Source organism: Salvelinus namaycush, chromosome 21, assembly GCF_016432855.1.
Source record: "Salvelinus namaycush isolate Seneca chromosome 21, SaNama_1.0, whole genome shotgun sequence".
NCBI classification, from domain to species: domain Eukaryota; kingdom Metazoa; phylum Chordata; class Actinopteri; order Salmoniformes; family Salmonidae; genus Salvelinus; species Salvelinus namaycush.
Window position 1 is genome coordinate 45,772,136 of NC_052327.1, and position 20,494 is coordinate 45,792,629.

The following is a 20,494-nucleotide window of genomic DNA, read 5'->3' on the forward strand; positions in this document are numbered from 1 at the left end:
TCCAGGAAGCTTCAAAACATTTGTGGAATTTGCTTTTGTGGCTTGTTCCTTGGTCACTTGAATTTCTTTAACTTTTGATATGTTATGGCTCAAAGTTTAGCTGTTCATAATATTGAAAAAGCCATTCCATTAAAATTATATTTTTGGAAGTTGGAAGGTTTTACTCGGAGGTAAAAAGGAAAACTGTGTGCACTACTCAAACGGCTTGTCTTCTCTTGGGCAGGGCTCAAGTCTGTTAATATTGATCAGTTGGAGCTTTTCTCTCAAAAGAAAGGAAAAAATATTGATTATAATAGAACAGACTATCATAAAGTTATAATCCCTCACAAAAACCAATGAGATTCTTACATTATCGTTTTTATTTCTTTGTTATTAAAGTAGATATGATATTCAATATATTCTCTTCTGAGAGCTTCCTCTATATGTGAATTGTAGTCAGTAAACTTCAACAAAAATCTATATTGGCTGTTGTCACTTTATGCACACCCATGCATAGGCCTACATATGCACAACAGTATAGTCTACATTGATTTATATTGCAGCTTGTCTCTTCATGTCTAGATTATATAACGTTGCATGTGAATTATTGATGTTGCTCATGTTTAACAGTAAATACTAGAGCCTGCCACACCTACCATAAAATATATTTTCTTTGTTTCTTTGCAGAAATGTTCAGAAAAAAGACTTGAATCAATTTTATTTAACTGTTTCAAGATATGCTGTTTCTTTCTCCCAAACATGTTGGACAAGTTTGTGCAGTGTATCCTGGTATTGTGTATCTTATGTCTGTTCCTCAGGCCTACACACAACTTTGCGAGTCTCTCCAACCAACCTTGGCGCTGTGGGAGGAATGTCTGTACCCTTGTGGACTCCTCAATGCACATGTCCCAGCAATCCCTGAATACACTACACTGTAGGCTACACCTCAACATGGCCAATGCAGAAAGACATATAAGGAGCAGCAACATCAAACAGGCCTGTAAAGATTTAACTTACACCCAGTCATACTTGTATTCTATCCTGGGTTTGACTTGTATACCATTGATATTCTGATCTTCCAGGTTATATAATTATTATATAGTTATTAAATAATAGGGTGCTTTCTTGAAACTATATTCTACTCTGCAGACATGTGGAAATGACAAACTTGTCACAGTTTATTTGTCCAAACAGAACTCATACAACATTAATCAGCAGTTATATTGTGCACACAGCAGTGGATGTGCTGTCACACTACGCTTCATAAGACGCGGGAGTGGCTGTGCTGTGGTTGACTCCTGCAGGCGGCGCCTAGTTGCGCGTTAGACGCGCTGCGTATACTGTGACGAGAATTTCAAGAACGCATAGGTAGGACAATTGGTGTGTAAACCAAACTGGGAAATCACCTCTTGGGACACATAGTGAATTTGTTAAGAAGTGGTAAAATAAGATGTCGAGCCGGACCAGACCTGGCTACTGTCGCCAGGACGTGAACAAAACCACCTGGGAGGTACCCGAGCAGTACCGGGAGCTGAAACAGGTGGGGACGGGGGCTTACGGTACAGTCTGGTAAGTGTCGTGGCAACTGGGGTCGAAAGAGATGTAACATCTAACGTTATGTATGTTTTGGTGCACTTTGACATAGTTTAGACTATTCTAAATGTTATATACCTAAAGCGGTGTGGTTAAATTTCGCATGTGACTAGGTTTTGTTTGTTCTCAGTTCGAGAGAAAACAGCACCTCTTGAGTTTCACGCCAGAGCGAGGGGCACTTCCTTATTTGAGGGCAGATTTCTCTGTATCACCTCAACCCATTTTGACATTTCACAGCCTTTTTGCATTCTAATCTCACTGTTGTCTGGAAGTACCCATCTTGAATAGGGTACTCATTCTAATAATGTAGGCTAAACTAGAGCCTAGAATAGAATGACAATATGTATGAAACGAAAAAATTCAACTAAGTGTATTATTCCTACATCACTAAAAAGTTACAAATGCTCCGAAACAGATCTTTAAATAATTTGCGCATTGCCATTGCACTCTAGTCACATTACCTTTGTGACTGGCGGCATAGGTCCTTACATTGAGTACAACAGTATGAGTCATAATGCATATAAAAACTAGTGGTCAAACAGGGAAATGTTTCCAATCGTTTTTGCACCATTCATTTAAAAAAATATATATATATATATATATTTGTTTTAACCTTTTATTTAACTAGGCAAGGCAGTTAACAACAAATTCTTATTTACAATGACGGCCAAACCCGGACGACGCTGGGCCAATTGTGTGCTGCCCTATGGGACTCCCAATGTGTGATACAGCCTAGATTCGAACCAGGGTGTCTGTAGTGATGCCTCTAGCGCTGAGATGCAGTGCCTTAGACCACTGCACCACTCGGGAATTCCCATAGGGGATTTTAGAAACACTTAAAGAAATGGCTGTGTGTTGTATAGGCTCTGTGGGCGTGTCCAGAGTTGTCAACTGGCTGAATGCCAAAATGTAACACAAGATCAACTCAGCCTTCCAATGTGGTTCATTTGTATTTGTTGTGAGTTGTACTACAAAGAAGCATCACTTTCTATGTTTGGCTGGGAAATGGTGTACAGGCGGTGGGAAGGGAAGTTTAAAAATTGAATTAACCTGATTCTGCAATTGTATCGGACTCAAAGCTTAAAGTTTTAAATCACTTTTTGAGGACCTTGTACTTCTTTCTCTCTCCTTCCAACACCTCAACCTCATCTCCATGTCTGTCTCCAGCTCTGCGGTGGACTTCAGGACAGGGACCAAGGTGGCCATTAAGAAGCTCCACAGGCCCTTCCAGTCTGAGCTCTTTGCTAAGAGGGCCTATCGGGAGCTGAGGCTGCTCAAACACATGAAACATGAAAATGTAAGACCTGCAAGCCTATAGTCCAAAATCAACTCTTATCCTGTTTCAATGCATTACTTTAGTCCTTGAGGTTTGTAGTCCTCAAGGTGTTTCCCGCCCTGAGTGACACTAAGTAATTGCAATCAAGCAGCACAGCAGGTAGCCTAGTGTTTTGATAATAATATATTTTTTAACTTGCTCACCAACAGAACAGCAAAATAACATGGAAAATTATAAATATTTCAACAAGAACATAACTGTATATTAATATCAATCTCTTCCCGTTGAGCCAGTTACCGAAAGGTCGCTGGTTGGAATCCCTGAGCAGGCTAGGTGAAAAATCTGTCGATGTGCCCTTGAGCAAGGCAATTATCCAGAGCGACTTACAGGAGCAATTAGGGTTAAGAACGTCTGTTAAGTGACTTGCATGTAAATGTAGCCTATAATATATCAAATACAACCCTTATTAAATACCTTATGAGTTGTTTCTGTTCTCTCCCTGGGACCAGGTTATTGGCCTTGTCAATGTATTCACTGCAGACCTCTCCTTGGACAGATTCCATGACTTGTGAGTACACTTGTCTTTTCATATTTGGGCACAATAGCTCACGAACCTCAAGTAAACTAAAACAGGAGACACAATATCCACTTTCCACCCACTGGATATTTAGCTAAGTCGTTGTTCCATCTTTCCTCTTCATGTTGGTTGGTTATTGTGAAGATAATAGACATTTTAGTCTCTCGAAATCTGTCCCTCCCTCCCTCCCTGTCGCTCAGCTATCTGGTGATGCCTTTCATGGGAACAGATCTGGGAAAGTTGATGAAGTTACAGAATCTCTCGGAGGACAAAGTACAGTTCCTGGTGTATCAGATGCTGAAGGGACTCAAGGTGTGTCTCACACAGCCACAAATAATCTCATTGATAAATATTTCTACACATAGAGTCCATAAATACAATTTGATTTGATTTGACCCTACTGCTGTATGTTATTGATGGAAATTGTTGTAATCTTTTATTACAGTATATCCATTCTGCTGGCATCATTCATAGGGTGAGTGAATCTCCTTTTTCCTGTGTGTATCAAATCAAAGTTTATTTGTCACGTGTGCCGAATACAACAGGTGTAGTAGACCTTACAGTGAAATGCTTACTTACAGGCTCTAACCAATAGTGGAAAAAAATAGTTAAGTAAAAAATAAAAAGACAGTGAAAAATAAAAGTAGCGAGGCTACATTACAGACACCGGTTAGTCAGGCTGATTGAGGTAGTATGTAGATATGGTTAAAGTGACTATGCATATATGATAAACAGAGAGTAGCAGCAGCGTAAAAGAGCGGTGGGGCGGGGGGTGCACACAAATCAAATAGTCCGGGTAGCCATTTGATTACCCGTTCAGGAGTTTTATGGCTTGGGGATAAAAACTGTTGAGAAGCCTTTTTCTCCTTGACTTGGCACTCCGGTACCGCTTGCCATGCGGTAGTAGAGAGAACAGTCTATGACTGGGGTGGCAGGGGTCTTTGACAATTTTTAGGGCCTTCCTCTGACACTGCCTGGTGTAGAGGTCCTAGATGGCAGGCAGCTTAGCCCCAGTGATGTACTGTGCCGTACGCACTACCCTCTGTGTAGTGCCTTGCGGTCGGAGGCCGAGCAATTGCCGTATCAGGCAGTGATGCAACCAGTCAGGATGCTCTCGATGTTGCAGCTGTAGAACCTTTTGAGGATCTGAGGACCCATGCCAAATCTTTTTAGTTTCCTGAGGGGGAATAGGCTTAGTCGTGCCCTCTTCACGACCGTCTTGGTGTGTTTGGACCATTCTAATTTGTTGGTGATGTGGACACCAAGGAACTTGAAGCTCTCAACCTGCTCCACTACAGCCCCGTCAATGAGAATGGGGGCGTGCTCAGTCCTCCTTTTCCTGTAGTCCACAATCATCTCCTTAGTCTTGAGTTGAGGGATAGGTTGTTATTCTGGCACCACCGGGCAGGTCTCTGACCTCCCTATAGGCTGTCTCGTCGTTGTCGGTGATCAGGCCTACCACTGTTGTCATCTGCAAACTTAATGATGGTGTTGGAGTCGTGCCTGGCCATGCTGTCGTGGGTGAACAGGGAGTACAGGAGGGGACTGAGCATGTAGCCCTTGGGGGCTCCAGTGTTGAGGATCAGCGTGGCAGACGTGTTGCTATCTACCCTCACCACCTGGGGGCGGCCCGTCAGTAAGTCCAGGATTCAGTTGCAGAGGGAGGTGTTTAGTCCCAGGATCCTTAGCTGAGTGATGAGCTTTGAGGGTACTATGGTGTTGAACGCTGAGCTGTAGTCAATGAATAGCATTCTGGGAAAGGTCAGTGTGGAGTGCAATAGAGATTGCATCATCTGTGGATCTGTTTGGGTGGTATGCAAATTGGAGTGGGTCTAGGGTTTCTGGGATAATGTTGTTGATGTGAGCCATTACCAGCCTTTCAAAGCACTTCATGGCTACAGACGCGAGTGCTATGGGTCTGTAGTCATTTAGGCAGGTTGCCTTTGTGTTCCCGGGCACAGGGACTATGGTGGTCTACTTGAAACATGTTGGTATTACAGACTCAATCAGGTACAGTGAAGACACCTGCCAGTTGGTCAGCACATGCCCGGAGCACATGTCCTGGTAATCCGTCTGGCCCCGCAGCCTTGTGTATGTTGACCTGTTTAAAGGTCTTACTCACGTCGACTACGGAGAGCGTGATAACACAGTCGTCCGGAACAGCTGATGCATGCCTCAGTGTTGCTTGCCTCGAAGCGAGCATAAAGTGATTTAGCTCGTCTGGTAGGCTCGTGACACTGGGCAGCTCGCGGCTGTGCTTCGCTTTGTAGTCTGTAATAGTTTTCAAGCCCTTATGTGGCACAAGACGAGCGTCGGAGCCAGTGTAGTATGATTCAATCTTAGCCCTGTATTGACGCTTTGCCTGTTTGATGGTTTGTCGCAAGGCATAGCAGGATTTCTTGTAAGGGTTAGAGTCCCGCACCTTGAAAGCGGCAGCTCTACACCTTAGCTCAGTGTGAATGTTGCCTGTAATCCATGGCTTCTGGTTGGGTTATGTACGTACAGTCACTGTGGGGACGACATCCTCAATGCACTTATTGATAAAGCCAGTGACTGATGTGGTGTATTCCTCAATGCCATCGGAAGAATCTCGGAACATGTTCCAGTCTGTGATAGAAAAACAGTCCTGTAGTTTAGCATCTGCTTTATCTGACCACTTTTTTATAGACCGAGTCACTGGTGCTTCCTGCTTTAATTTTTGCTTGTAAGCAGGAATCAGGAGGATAGAGTTGTGGACGGATTTACCAAATGGAGGGCGAGGGAGAGCATTGTGCACATCTCTGTGTGGAGTACAGGTGATCTAGATTTTTTTTCTCTTCCTCTGGTTGCACATTTAACATGTTGATAGAAATTTGGTAGAACTGATTTAAGTTTCCCTGCATTCAAATCAAATTTATTTATATAGCCCTTCGTACATCAGCTGATATCTCAAAGTGCTGTACAGAAACCCAGCCTAAAACCCCAAACAGCAAGCAATGCAGGTGTAGAAGCACAGTGGCTAGGAAAAACTCCCTAGAAAGGCCAAAACCTAGGAAGAAACCTAGAGAGGAACCAGGCTATGAGGGGTGGCCAGTCCTCTTCTGGCTGTGCTGGGTGGAGATTATAACAGAACATGGCCAAGATGTTCAAATGTTCATAAATGACCAGCATGGTCAAATAATAATAATCACAGTAGTTGTCGAGGGTGCAACAAGTCAGCACCTCAGTAGTAAATGTCAGTTGGCTTTTCATAGCCGATCATTCATAGTATCTCTACCGCTCCTGCTGTCTCTAGAGAGTTGAAAACAGCAGGTCTGGGACAGGTAGCACGTCCGGTGAACAGGTCAGGGTTCCATAGCCGCAGGCAGAACAGTTGAAACTGGAGCAGCAGCGCGGCCAGGTGGACTGGGGACAGCAATGAGTCATCATGCCAGGTAGTCCTGAGGCATGGTGCTAGGGCTCAGGTCGTCCGAGAGAGAGAAAGATTATTAGAGAGGGCATACTTAAATTCACACAGGACACCGGATAAGACAGGAGAAGTACTCCAGATATAACAGACTGACCCTAGCCCCCCGACACATAAACTACTGCAGCATAAATACTGGAGGCTGAGACAGGAGGGGTCCGGAGACACTGTGGCCCCATCCGATGATACCCCTGGACAGGGCCAAACAGGCATTAAAGTCTCCGGCCACTAGGAGCGCCGCCTCTGGGTGAGTGGTTTCCTGTTTACTTATTTCCTTATACAGCTGACTGAGTGCGGTCTTAGTGGCAGCTTCTGTCTGTGGTGGTAAATAAACAGCCACGAAAGTATAGCTGAAAACTCTCTAGACAAGTAGTGGCCTACAATTTATCACAATATACTCTACTTCAGGCGAGCAAAATCTGGAGACTTCCATAGATTGTGCACCAGCTGTTGTTTACAAATATGCACAGACCGCCCCCCCCCTCGTCTTACCAGAGTGTGCTGTTCTATCTTGCCGGTGCAGCGTATATCCCTCTAGCTGAATATCCATGTCATCATTCAGCCAAGATTCCGTGAAACATAAGATATTATAGTTTTTGATGTCCCGTTGGTAGGATATTCGTGATCCTACCTCGTCTAATTTATTGTCCAATGATTGCACGTTGGCGAGTAATATTGACGGTAACGGCAGCTTTCCCACTCGCCTCCTGCGGCTCCTCACGAGGCATCCCGCTCTGTGTCCTCTAAACCTGCGTCTCCTCCTCTTGCAAATAACGGGGAGGTTGGCCCTGTCGGGTGTTTGGAGAATGTCCTGTGCTTCCTGGTTGTTTAAGAAAAAATCTTTGTCTCATCTGAGGTGAGTGATCGCTGTCCTGATATCCAGAAGCTCTTTTTTGCTGTAAGATACGGTGGCAGAAACATTATGTACAAAATAAGTTACAAATAACATGAAAAGACCCCACATAATAGCACAATTGGTTGGGCGCCCGTAAAACTGCTGCCATTTCTTCTGGTGCCATTTTCACGCGTGTGTGTGTATGCACGAGCCTGTGTAATGCAAGTGTGCGTGTGTGAGGCCCCTCAAAATGACCCACTTAATGTTTGTATCTGCAGGACCTCAAACCTGGGAATCTGTCTGTTAACCAGGAATGTGAGCTCAAGGTACACAGTCACACACACAGTGCTCTGATAACCTAAATAAACATTCCACCATTGTGTCCAGCTCCACTGTCAATAACTCAGTCTGTGGCTTAACGGCCTCTGCACAGGCCAACAGACAACATTTCGCTCTGTTGTCATGGTTTGATGTTTGAGCACAGTTTTGCAGCAATAATAACTTCCATAATAATAACTTGCATAGTATTTCGTAGTCATAAACTGTCCCATTGATGTGCAATTTATTATTAGTAGGACTGATTTTGTAAATGGCATATGATTGTGATAGAGTATGTGGTTGTTTTACCTTAATTGAATGAAGAGCGCGTCTGCTGAATGACTCAAATGTAAATGTATTGTCCAGTAATAATAAAAGCATGTTGTGTCTGTGTCAGATCCTGGACTTTGGGTTGGCGCGGCAGGCTGACAGTGAGATGACAGGCTACGTAGTGACTCGCTGGTACAGAGCCCCAGAGGTCATCCTCAGCTGGATGCACTACACCCAGACTGGTCAGTACACTTCGCAAAACTAATCTTAATTGGTCCAGGATTTGTGTTGGTAAGCCACTGATGGTTAAGGCTAATACTGGGATACATACAATTGATCCTAGATTGGATCCTCTACAAGGATGTAAAGTAATCTGAGTGGTCTACGTAGATGACCGTGTCTACTGAATGCATTGCATACTGTATGTAGTGTACATTGAAGCCTATGGACGATGGTAGAATGTGGTGGTGGTGCTCTGTTCTGTATTTTTGCCTAGTGATAAATGCACTCAAACATGGTTTTATCAGCTCTGAACACCAGTCATGTTAATTGAGGTTCTTTCTATCAAAAACAGTTTATTCATGACTGCCTTGTCAGGAAACTTAAGAGGAGAGATGCTGCTTACAAACACGGCAAGGTGACCAGGGACAATTGTATGGTTAAACAGTACAGATATGACCTACGGACGACGCAATCGCCATTACACTGCCCTCACCCACCTGAACAAAAGGAATGCATATGTGAGGATGCTGTTTATTGTCTGCAGCTTGGCCATAGTGCACTCTAAGCTCACCACAAAGCTCACGGCACTGGGACTGAACTCCTCTCTATGCAATTGGGTCCTGGACTTCCTGACAGGCTGTCACCAGGTGGTGAAGGTAAGCAACATTACCTCCTCTGCACTAATCCTCAACACGAATGCGTCCTCAGTCCCCTCCTGTACTCCCGTATACCCACGACTGCATGGCCTCACACAGTTCCAACTCGGTGGCGGCACGGCAGTAGTAAGCCTGATTACCAAAAACAACGAGAAGGCCTACAGACACACACTGACAGCGTGGTGCCAGATAAACAACCTCTCCCTCAATGTCAGCAAAACAAATGAGCTGATTGTGGACTTCAGGAGGAACCACATTTGGCACGCCCCCATCCTCATCAACTGGGCCGCCGCAGAGACGGTCAAAAACGGCAAGTTCCTCAGCAGTTTGAATCGGTCAAACCACACGGACACCTTGGTGCAGAAGCCACGACATCGACTCTTCATCCTCTGGAGTCTGAAGAAATTCGTCCTGTCCCCGATGGCCTTCAGTGTTCTACAGGATCACCATTGAGAGCATTACCCCCCCCCCCCCCATATGAACATTTACCCTGCCCTTCCCCCGATGGACATTTATTGTTGTAAATATAAATATTGTTTCATTCACTTCTCTTTTTAACCTGCACTGTTGAAGCTCAAGAGTTTAAGAATTTCACTGTATCCTGCAATTACATCTGCGACCCTGTTCATGTGACTAATAAACTAATTTAATGTAATCACTTAACAGTATTCTCTCCTTGTCTTCTCTTCTTAGTGGACATCTGGTCAGTGGGCTGCATCATGGCAGAGATGCTGTCGGGAAAACCACTGTTCAAAGGCAATGACCGTATCCTGATTTGACGTGATCTGACCTGCCCCTGAGCCTTCCCATCCACTGTTGCACAATACACTTATACAATTCTATTACTGTGGTTAATGCTGTTTGTTGTGGAATCATGCGTGTTTCCATTTTTACTTTTCAGTTTGCCTGACTAACTAGATTATACCCTTACATGGCCAGGTGGTTCTGTTTCACCTTTACTGTAGATACAATGTGTTTATCGATGATAATGTGTTCACTATGTAGTTTGACCTTGACCTGTGGAGCACAGACCTGGATCAGCTGACTGAGATCATGAAAATCACCGGGACGCCCACTCAGGACTTCATCACCAAACTGCAGTCTCAGGATGTGAGTCATACACATACTGTACTTAAACGCCAAACACATACTATATGCCGACATACACATTGGCCTTGATTTAAATATGTTGACATTCTATTTCTCAGGCTAAAAACTATGTCAAAAGCCTTCCCAAAGTGCAAAAGAAAGACCTTCAGGAACTCTTTTCCAAAGTCAGCCCACAGGGTAAAACTATCACCATCGCATATAATGTATAGTGAATCTGCAGAATCCCATCGGCATGACTACTGTGTGCTGTCTTTCTCTGTCTTTATCTCTCTGTTTAGATGTATGTATTCCCTCTGTTCTGTTTAGATGTACAGTGGGGAGAACAAGTATTTGATACACTGCCGATTTTGCAGGTTTTCCTACTTACAAAGCATGTAGAGGTCTGTAATTTTTATCATAGGTACACGTCAACTGTGAGCGACGGAATCTAAAACAAAAATCCAGAAAATTACATTGTATGGTTTTTAAGTAATTCATTTGCATTTTATTGCATGACATAAGTATTTGATCACCTACCAACCAGTAAGAATTCCGGCTCTCACAGACCTGTTAGTTTTTCTTTAAGAAGCCCTCCTGTTCTCCACTCATTACCTGTATTAACTGCACCTGTTTGAACTCGTTACCTGTATAAAAGACACCTGTCCACACACTCAATCAAACAGACTCCAACCTCTCCACAATGGCCAAGACCAGAGAGCTGTGTAAGGACATCAGGGATAAAATTGTAGACCTGCATAAGGCTGGGATGGGCTACAGGACAATAGGCAAGCAGCTTGGTGAGAAGGCAACAACTGTTGGCGCAATTATTAGAAAATGGAAGAAGTTCAAGATGACGGTCAATCACCCTCGGTCTGGGGCTCCATGCAAGATCTCACCTTGTGGGGCATCAATGATCATGAGAAAGGTGAGGGATCAGCCCAGAACTACACGGCAGGACCTGGTCAATGACCTGAAGAGAGCTGGGACCACAGTCTCAAAGAAAACCATTAGTAACACACTATGCCGTCATGGATTAAAATCCTGCAGCGCACTCAAGGTCCCCCTGCTCAAGCCAGCGCATGTCCAGGCCCGTCTGAAGTTTGCCAATGACCATCTGGATGATCCAGAGGAGGAATGGGAGAAAGCCATGTGGTCTGATGAGACAAAAATAGAGCTTTTTGGTCTAAACTCCACTCGCCGTGTTTGGAGGAAGAAGAAGGATGAGTACAACCCCAAGAACACCATCCAAACCGTGAAGCATGTAGGTGGAAACCTCATTCTTTGGGGATGCTTTTCTGCAAAGGGGACAGGACGACTGCACCGTATTGAGGGGAGGATGGATGGGGCCATGTAATGCGAGATCTTGGCCAACAACCTCCTTCCCTCAGTAAGAGCATTGAAGATGGGTCGTGGCTGGGTCTTCCAGCATGACAACGACCTGAAACACACAGCCAGGGCAACTAAGGAGTGGCTCCGTAAGAAGCATCTCAAGGTCCTGGAGTGGCCTAGCCAGTCTCCAGACCTGAACCTAATAGAAAATCTTTGGAGGGAGCTGAAAGTCTGTATTGCCCAACGACAGCCCCGAAACCTGAAGGATCTGGAGAAGGTCTGTATGGAGGAGTGGGCCACAATCCCTGCTGCAGTGTGTGCAAACCTGGTCAAGAACTACAGGAAACGTATGATCTCTGTAATTGCAAACAAAGGTTTCTGTACCAAATATTAAGTTCTGCTTTTCTGATGTATCAAATACTTATGTCATGCAATAAAATGCAAATTAATTACTTAATTACTTAAAAATCATACAATGTGATTTTCGGGATTTTTGTTTTAGATTCCGTCTCTCACAGTTGAAGTGTACCTATGATAAAAATTACAGACCTCTACATGCTTTGTAAGTAGAAAAACCTGCAAAATCGGCAGTATATCAAATACTTGTTCTCCCCACTGTATGTATTCCCTCTGTTAAGTGTATTGAGACTGTGATGTACTTTAAAATGAAATTTTACTTGATTTTATTCAATATCTCCCTTCCTTTCATCTCCAGCGGTGACAGTTATAGAGTGCATGCTGCTGCTCGACCCAGAGAGTAGGGTGATGGCGGCGGAGGCCCTCGCCCTGCCATACTTCTCAGAGTTTAGCGAGCCAGAGGAGGAGACTGAGGCCCAGCCTTACGACCACTCGGTAGACAACTCTGACTTGCCCTTGGAACAGTGGAAACGTAAGGAGGAGGGGAGGGCTGTATTCATTATGCACCAAACAGAAGAAACGGACTGAAACAGGGAGAGATTACCTGAACTTGTCCAATAGCAACGATTGTTTTTGTTTTCCATTTGCAAAACGTTTTGCTACTGTGTGCCGTAATGAATACAACCCAGGACAGAGGGGAAGACGTGTCAATAGGGACCAGTTTGTTTTTTTAGTGTGTTTGTGTTGCTATTGGATTTTACAGTGAGCTACTGCAATATGCACAGTTGCAGGATTTCATTCTCTACAATGAATTTCAATGAAAATCCTTCTATATGTAAACACTATGTTATTTATGTCTTCTCTCTTCCTCCATTTGTTTGTTCACAGGTCACACGTTCACAGAGATCTTGTCTTTCCAGCCCCAAGTGGTTGAGTCCAGGGAAACCGCACTGTAAGGTGAAGCGTCGCACATGGAAACAAACCCCCACCCACCATTTGTTTTTACAAGTGTCCTCCTCTGTTAATCCAACATTCTCAGACTGTAATTTTTGTATGGGTTTACTCCTCACGTGTGTACATTTTCAACTATTTTCATACCACTCTTGTTGGCTCCTGGATCAAGCGATTGTCAAGACAACGATGTTTGTCCTTCTAGGATAAGACGTTGTTTGTCCTTTTAGGATAAGACGTTGTTTGTCCTTTTAGGATAAGACGTTGTTTGTCCTTTTAGGATAAGACGATGTTTGTCCTTTTAGGATAAGACGATGTTTGTCCTTTTAGGATAAGACGTTGTTTGTCCTTTTAGGATAAGACGTTGTTTGTCCTTTTAGGATAAGACGTTGTTTGTCCTTTTAGGATAAGACGTTGTTTGTCCTTTTAGGATAAGACGTTGTTTGTCCTTTTAGGATAAGACGTTGTTTGTCCTTTTAGGATAAGACGTTGTTTGTCCTTTTAGGATAAGACGTTGTTTGTCCTTTTAGGATAAGACGTTGTTTGTCCTTTTAGGATAAGACGTTGTTTGTCCTTTTAGGATAAGACGTTGTTTGTCCTTTTAGGATAAGACGTTGTTTGTCCTTTTAGGATAAGACGTTGTTTGTCCTTTTAGGATAAGACGTTGTTTGTCCTTTTAGGATAAGACGTTGTTTGTCCTTTTAGGATAAGACGTTGTTTGTCCTTTTAGGATAAGACGTTGTTCGTCCTTTTAGGATAAGACGTTGTTTGTCCTTTTAGGATAAGACGTTGTTTGTCCTTTTAGGATAAGACGTTGTTCGTCCTTTTAGGATAAGACGTTGTTTGTCCTTTGACTAGAATTCTAGGACGTTTCCATGTGTGTGTAGCTGTGTAGTCTAAACATGTCTGTGACCCCCTACTGATGTTTCCTTGCAATTTCTGTTTATCACCTTAATGAACAATGGTACAGGTCCAAACATCTGAAACCATTTACTAAAGTGTGAGCACAGGAGCAGTTATTTGATGACACAGATTGCAGACACATAAAAACCATTGGTGGTCTGTAAACGTTGCACAATTTTTTACATAAAAAAAAATAATAAGCCGTTTACTGTAATTTTGCTGACATTGGATATTTATTTTTTTATTAAAACATCATTGTTTAAAGAAGTTTTTTTTCTTCATGCATACCTCTTTGTAGATATTTATATAAAGGATAATCCACCTGACTATAAGTCAACTCTTTTGTGAGAAATGCTTTTGTGTTTTGTGTTCCCTTTGCCATCTCTTGTTGGATACAAACCTGTATTGCTACTTTCAAGATTGGTTCAATAAGGAAGCTTCTTACCCCCCAATTATGATCATTTCCTATCAGATAACAGTAGAGGGCAGCACCTTCACAAAAACAGATGTTTTCCAGGACAAACGGTGCTCCCAGTATTATTGTACTCCTCGACAGTTTCCTCTTCATTTATCAAACATAATGAGTGATATTCTGTGTTTCAATCATATCTCAATATTATCTACAGCATGTAGACCCCAAATATATAGCTAATATTGTAAGCCTTTACTTTACTCAAAATATCAACACTGAGTGTAGAAAACATTAAGAACACCTTAATATTGAGGCACACCCAACCTTTTACCCTCAGAACAGCCTCAATTCAAGGTGTCAAAAGCGTTCCACAGGGATGCTGGCCCATGTTGACTCCAATGCTTCCCACAGTTGTGTCAAGTTGGCTGGATGTCCTTTGGGTGGTGGACCATTCTTGATACACACGGGAAACTGTTGAGCGTGAACCCAGCAGCGTTGTAGTTCTTGACACAAACCTGGCACCTACTACCATACCCCGTTCAAAGGCACTTAAATCTTTTGTCTTGCCCATTCACTCTCTGAATGGCACACATACGCAATCCATGTCTCAATTGTCTCAAGGCTTAAAAATCCTTCTTTAACCTGTATCTTGTATTTTTTTATTTAACCTGTTTCCACCCCTTCATCTACACTGATTAAAGTGGATTTAACAAGTGACATTAATAAGGGATCATGACTTTCACCTGGTCAGTCTGTCATTGAAAGAGCAGGTGTTCTTAATGTTTTATACACTCAGAGTATTACCATTCATATTTTGAAATCTGATTCTCCAAATTTTCCACCAACTGCAGAATGTAACAAGGTGGTCTTGACTGACCCCTGACCTCCAGGATCCTAGGTCCCCTCAACCAGAGGATGTGCATCCTCTAAGTCCCCTCCAACCCTTCGGTGAGTGTGTATGTTGTGTTATCCATCCCTTTTAAGGTGCTTGATATGGTTCTGTCAGAAGTCACCAAGTTCTGTTCCCTAGCTCAGACAGGAAACGGTTTGGAAAGCAATTTTTGTACCCTCTTCTCTACCATCACACCACTGACCACCCCTCCTCTCCTCTACCTCCCCACCACCGACCACCCCTTTCCTCTACCGCCCCAACACCGACCACCCCTCTTCCGCCCCACAACCGTCCACCCCTCCTCTCCGCTACCGCCCCAACACCGACCACCCCTCTTCCGCCCCACAACCGTCCATCCCATCTCTCTTAAAATAAGCAAACACGTTTGGTGTTCACCAAAAGGCATGTGGGAGAATCCCCCAAAATATGGAAGATGGTACTCTGGTCAGATGAGACTAAAATTGGGCTTTTTGGCCATCAAGGAAAACGATATGTCTGGCGCAAACCCAACACCTCTCATCATCCCGAGAACACCATCCAACACCATGCTGTGGGGATGTTTTTCATCGGCAGGGACTGGGAAACTGGTCAGAATTGAAGGAATGATGGATGGTGCTAAATACAGGGAAATTCTTGAGGGAAACCTGTTTCAGTCTTCCAGAGATTTGAAACTGGGATGGAGGTTCACCTTCCAGCAGGACAATGACCCTAAGTATACTGCTAAAGCAACACTCGAGTGGTTTAAGGGGAAACATTTAAATGTCTTGGAATGGCCTATTCAAAGCCCAGACCTCAATCCAATTGAGAATCTGTGGTATGACTTAAAGATTGCTGTACACCAGCGGAACCCATCCAACTTGAAGGAGCTGGAGCAGTTTTGCCTTGAAGTATGGACAAAAAAATCCCAGTGACTGGATGTGCCAAGCTTATAGAGACACCCCAAGAGACTTGCAGCTGTAATTGCTGCAAAAGGTGGTTCTAACAAAGTATTGACTTTGGGGGGGGTGAATATTTATGCACGCTCAAGTTTTCAGTTTTTTTTTCTTGTTTGTTTCACAAGAAAAAATATTTTGCATCTTCAAGGTGGTAGGCATGTTGTGTAAATCAAATAATGGAACCCCCCCCCAAAAATCATCTATTTTAATTCCAGGTTGTAAGGCAACAAAAATAGGAAAAATGCCACGGGGGGTGAATACTTTCGCAATGCACTGTATATATGTAACAGTTTAACTTTAGTCCGTTCCCTCGCCCCGGGCGCGAACCAGGGACCCTCTGCACACATCAACAACTGACACCCACGAAGCATCGTTACCCATCGCTCCACAAAGGCCGCGGCCCTTGCAGAGCAAGGGGAACCACTACTTCAAGGTTTCAGAGCAAGTGACGTCACCGACTGAAAGGCTGTTAGTGCGCACCACCGCTACCTAGCTAGCCATTTCACATCGGTTATATATACTACACTACTTTTCACTAAAAAGTAGTGCACTACCTATGGAATAGGGTGCCTTTTGGTGCACATCCATAGTGGAGGTATGTGCTGGTGACGTGCACTAAAACCCCACCCCTATGCACCCCAGAGAGCAGTTACTTCTATGGGGCCTACAGTTGATTGGAGTGGGATAAAGTTCCTCTTATAGCCAAAGGTTTGAACCGCAGATCACGCTGGAAGTCAAAGTTAACACCGTCTCATATTGGCTTAACATGGAGAAGGGCATGGGTTGGGCCTGCTTCTTTTTTTTTCTGGTGTTAAGTGAGGATTTTGGACATCCGTAATCTGTTTCTCACCGAAAGTATTAAATACAACTGTCAGAAAGAGTGAAAATATTATTCTAACTTAATCAAGCATCTGTTGCTGTTTTTCCAGCTATGTGGAGGGCCTTTCCTTTTGTTTTGCACTCTTTGTTTTTCTGTATGATGTTATATTTTCTTAATTTCTATCATAGATCAGACTAAATGTGAGATGTGTATTATTGAGATCTTTGTGGCCCAATGATTTGTGGCCCAATGATTATGGTACATGATTTGATTCAGACCTCCACAGGGCAATGCCTCCTGCCTCAGTCCATCAGTTTATGCAATAACAGATTCACCAAACACAATGGAACCTCTTGCTTAATTTGTATACTGCCAAATATCAGATGGTGTGAAGTTGGATTACAGGGTAACTTTATAAGCCTTGTGTGAAATTTACACATTATGGACACCGATAGTTCAGCCTAGCTGTGCCCAATCATCTGCCATGATGAGACAGTCCCTCCTTGTGTGTTCTTTTTATTTAAAGCCTGACGAAGACCTTCAGGTCGAAACCGTTGCACAATAGAACTACGGGAGTAATCACCAGTGTGCAGGTATCTATTTTTTCTCATCATTTTACTTCTTGTACCTGCATGTTACTGGATATGCGTACACTACTTCAAAGCTGATTTAGTTAACATATTTACTTAATTTGGGATGACATACAGGGATCACTTATGTAACAGACGTGGGCAGTATTTGGAGAATTTGTAAATCCTGATTGATTTTATGATCAAGTGGACATATGGCCCGCTGTCCACCAGAGCAGACCCCAGCATCACGTTTGTTATCCCTCACCATGGGTGATAAACCCAAGAGAGAGGGGGCCCAAGGAATCATGGGTAAGGCATTTCTAGGGGGTCAAAGGTCACAGTCTATCACTGTTGTCTTCTTTCTCTTTTTGGATTCGGGCGGGTGGAGGGGGAGCGCGGGTGCTAGGGGGCACTCGTGGTCAGGTCAAGGTTGAGAGAACCGCATGTTCCCAATGGAGTAGTCTTCTAGGAGTAATTAGGACTGTTTCTGGTCAAAGACACCCTCAACCGGTTGCACGATAGTTTGTGAAAAAACTTTAAACTTGTTCCAGCCAGGTTTATGCTCTGTTATGAAATGGAATGCTAAGACACAACACGTTAACTTCAATTTAAATGGTACCCTGATTGTATGCGGTTATCACATTTTTAAATAAACATCACATGGTTTATATCTGTTTTATCGCATATTTGGAAAGATAAACTGTTCTTTATCTCGCAGCCTCTTTCTAATGAAATAAAACATATAGCCTTTTTGAAGGGTAAAAAAACAAACAGGCCTTATCACAAAATGGCAGATAAATATATGCCCAGGTTTGAAACCCTTAAACTTAAGATACGGAAGCTTTCGCCATCTTCAAAGTCTCTCCAACTTGACACATTTAGAGTGGATGATTGATATAAGTCGTACAGCTTTACAGTCTTACGAAGAGTGAGGAGAAACAGAAGAGTTAGCATTTTCCCCCTACTAAAGCCGTCCCTCGTTGAATTAGGGAATAACGGAAACTGATGCAGACACGTGGAGGAGGGAGGGCTGAGGGCAGAACAGTGAGGCTGAGCTCTGGGGGTGTTGGTTGTGAGGAATGGATGTGGTGTCAGTGTCAAGATATTTTCTGTTTATGGCTGTTTTGTCAGGGATGCCAGGGAGCTCTGTGGTTCAGACTGACTGGGCTGCAGGCCCACAGACAGGCCTCTGAGAGACTCATGGCTGCCCATGTGGTTGGGGAAACACAGTAGGCCAAATAGTAGACCACATACATCCAAATATATAGAGATTTTTATGTACAATAGTAGTATTGACAAAATGTATTGTTAGATCAAATTCCTTTTCCACTTGTGTAAAAACAACTGGTCAAATTCATTATTATGCAATTATAATTAGATTCACATGCAATAATTGCTATATCGATACATGACTTTAGCGCATTATAAAGTTACATTTTAGGATCCAGCTGAGATTTACCTTACACTCTAACAGGAAGCTCTGTACCAATAGGGAATTTGGTTTATGAGTTTCAACCAATAAGGGTACTTGTTGAATTTATAGTGCCATGTCACTTCTGATCCTGAAATATGATTTACTTTAGTTTAAAGTTGTTAATCTCAGTCTTTGGAAACCTCTTCCTCTGTGTACTTTTCAGCAGAATGCAGGTGTCGTTAAATGTTATTTCAAGATAGACTGAACTGACGGGAGGTGATGTGAGGTCCTTCTGTGGGTTGGAAAGAGGCAAGGAAGGTGTGTGTGTGTGTGTGTGTGTGTGTGTGTGTGTGTGTGTACATGAGTGTACATTGTGTGTGTGCTGCTGGCAGATGTGCAGGGTTATAATTTTACACAATGTTTTTGGGGAATGCTGTCGGGGTGACCCCGGTCCCCTGTACCCACTCAATTACTGGCCATGATGATGTGTTTAAATCTACATGATTCTCTGGTGACCTCTTGGTAATGTGAAGCATAATATACAGTACCAGTCAAAGGTTTGGACACACCTACTCATTCAAGGATTTTTCCTTATTTTTAATTATTTTCTATTATGAAATAACACATGGAATAATGTAGTAACCAAAGAAGTGTTAAACAAATCAAAATATATTTGAGATTCATCAAAGTAGCCAGCCTTTGCCTTGATGACAGCTTTGCACACTTTTGCCATTCTCTCAACCAGCTTCATGAGGCGCTCACCTGGAATGCATTTCAATTAACAGGTGTGCCTTGTTAAAAGTTAATTTGTGGAATTTCTTTCCTTAATGCGTTTGAGTTTGAGCCAATCAGTTGTGTTGTGACAATGTAGAGGTGGTATACAGAAGATAGCCCTATTTGGTAAAATACCAAGTCCATATTATGGCAAGAACAGCTCAAATAAGCAAAGAGAAATGACAGCCCATCATTACTTTAAGACATGAAGGTCATCGCTATGATGAAACTGGCTCTCATGAGGACCGCCACAGGAAAGGAAGACCCAGAGTTACCTCTGCTGCAGAGGATAAGTTCATTAGAGTTACCAGCCTCATAAATTGCAGCCCAAATATATGCTTCACAGAGTTCAAGTAACAGACACATCTCAACATCTACTGTTCAGAGGAGACCGTGAATTAGGCCTTCACGGTCGATTGCTGCAAAGAAACCACTACTAAAGGACACCATTAAGACGAAGAGACTTGCTTGGGCCAAGAAACACGAGCAATGGGCATTAGACTTGTGGAAATCTGTCCTTTGGTCTGATGAGTCCAAATGTAAGATTTTTGGTTCCAACCGCCGTGTCTTTGTGAGACGCGGAGTAGGTGATCTCCGCATGTGTGTTTCCCACTGTGAAGCATGGAGGAGGAGGTGTGGGGGTGCTTCGCTGGTGACACTTTCAGTGATTCATTTAGAATTTAAGGCACACTTAACCAGCATGGCTACCACAGCATTCTTTAAAAAATATGTACATATATTTCACCTTTATTTAACCAGGTAAGCTAGTTGAGATCAAGTTCTCATTTACAACTGCAACCTGGCCAAGATAAAGCAAAGCAGTGCGACACAAACAACAACACAGAGTTACACATGGAATAGACAAGCGTACAGTC

At 43.2% G+C, this 20,494-nt stretch overlaps 1 protein-coding gene across 2 annotated transcripts; it reads left to right on the forward strand.

Moving 5' to 3' along the window:
- Nucleotides 1-1,293: 1,293 nt before the first annotated feature.
- Nucleotides 1,294-17,732, forward strand: LOC120066420 (mitogen-activated protein kinase 12-like). 2 transcript variants are annotated; one of them, XM_039017781.1, is made up of 14 exons: nt 1,294-1,548; nt 2,740-2,869; nt 3,358-3,416; nt 3,626-3,737; nt 3,871-3,900; nt 7,984-8,031; nt 8,421-8,535; nt 9,865-9,936; nt 10,202-10,281; nt 10,380-10,458; nt 12,305-12,478; nt 12,835-12,898; nt 15,064-15,160; nt 17,386-17,732. In XM_039017781.1, exons 1-13 carry the CDS (start codon nt 1,430-1,432, stop codon nt 15,068-15,070), a joined length of 1,089 nt encoding a protein of 362 aa, XP_038873709.1. In that variant the 5' UTR covers nt 1,294-1,429; the 3' UTR covers nt 15,071-15,160; nt 17,386-17,732. The 2 variants fall into 2 exon arrangements, with proteins under 2 accessions (XP_038873709.1, XP_038873710.1); XM_039017782.1 differs by lacking the exons at nt 15,064-15,160; nt 17,386-17,732 and having other exon boundaries at nt 12,835-13,015.
- Nucleotides 17,733-20,494: the final 2,762 nt, after the last annotated feature.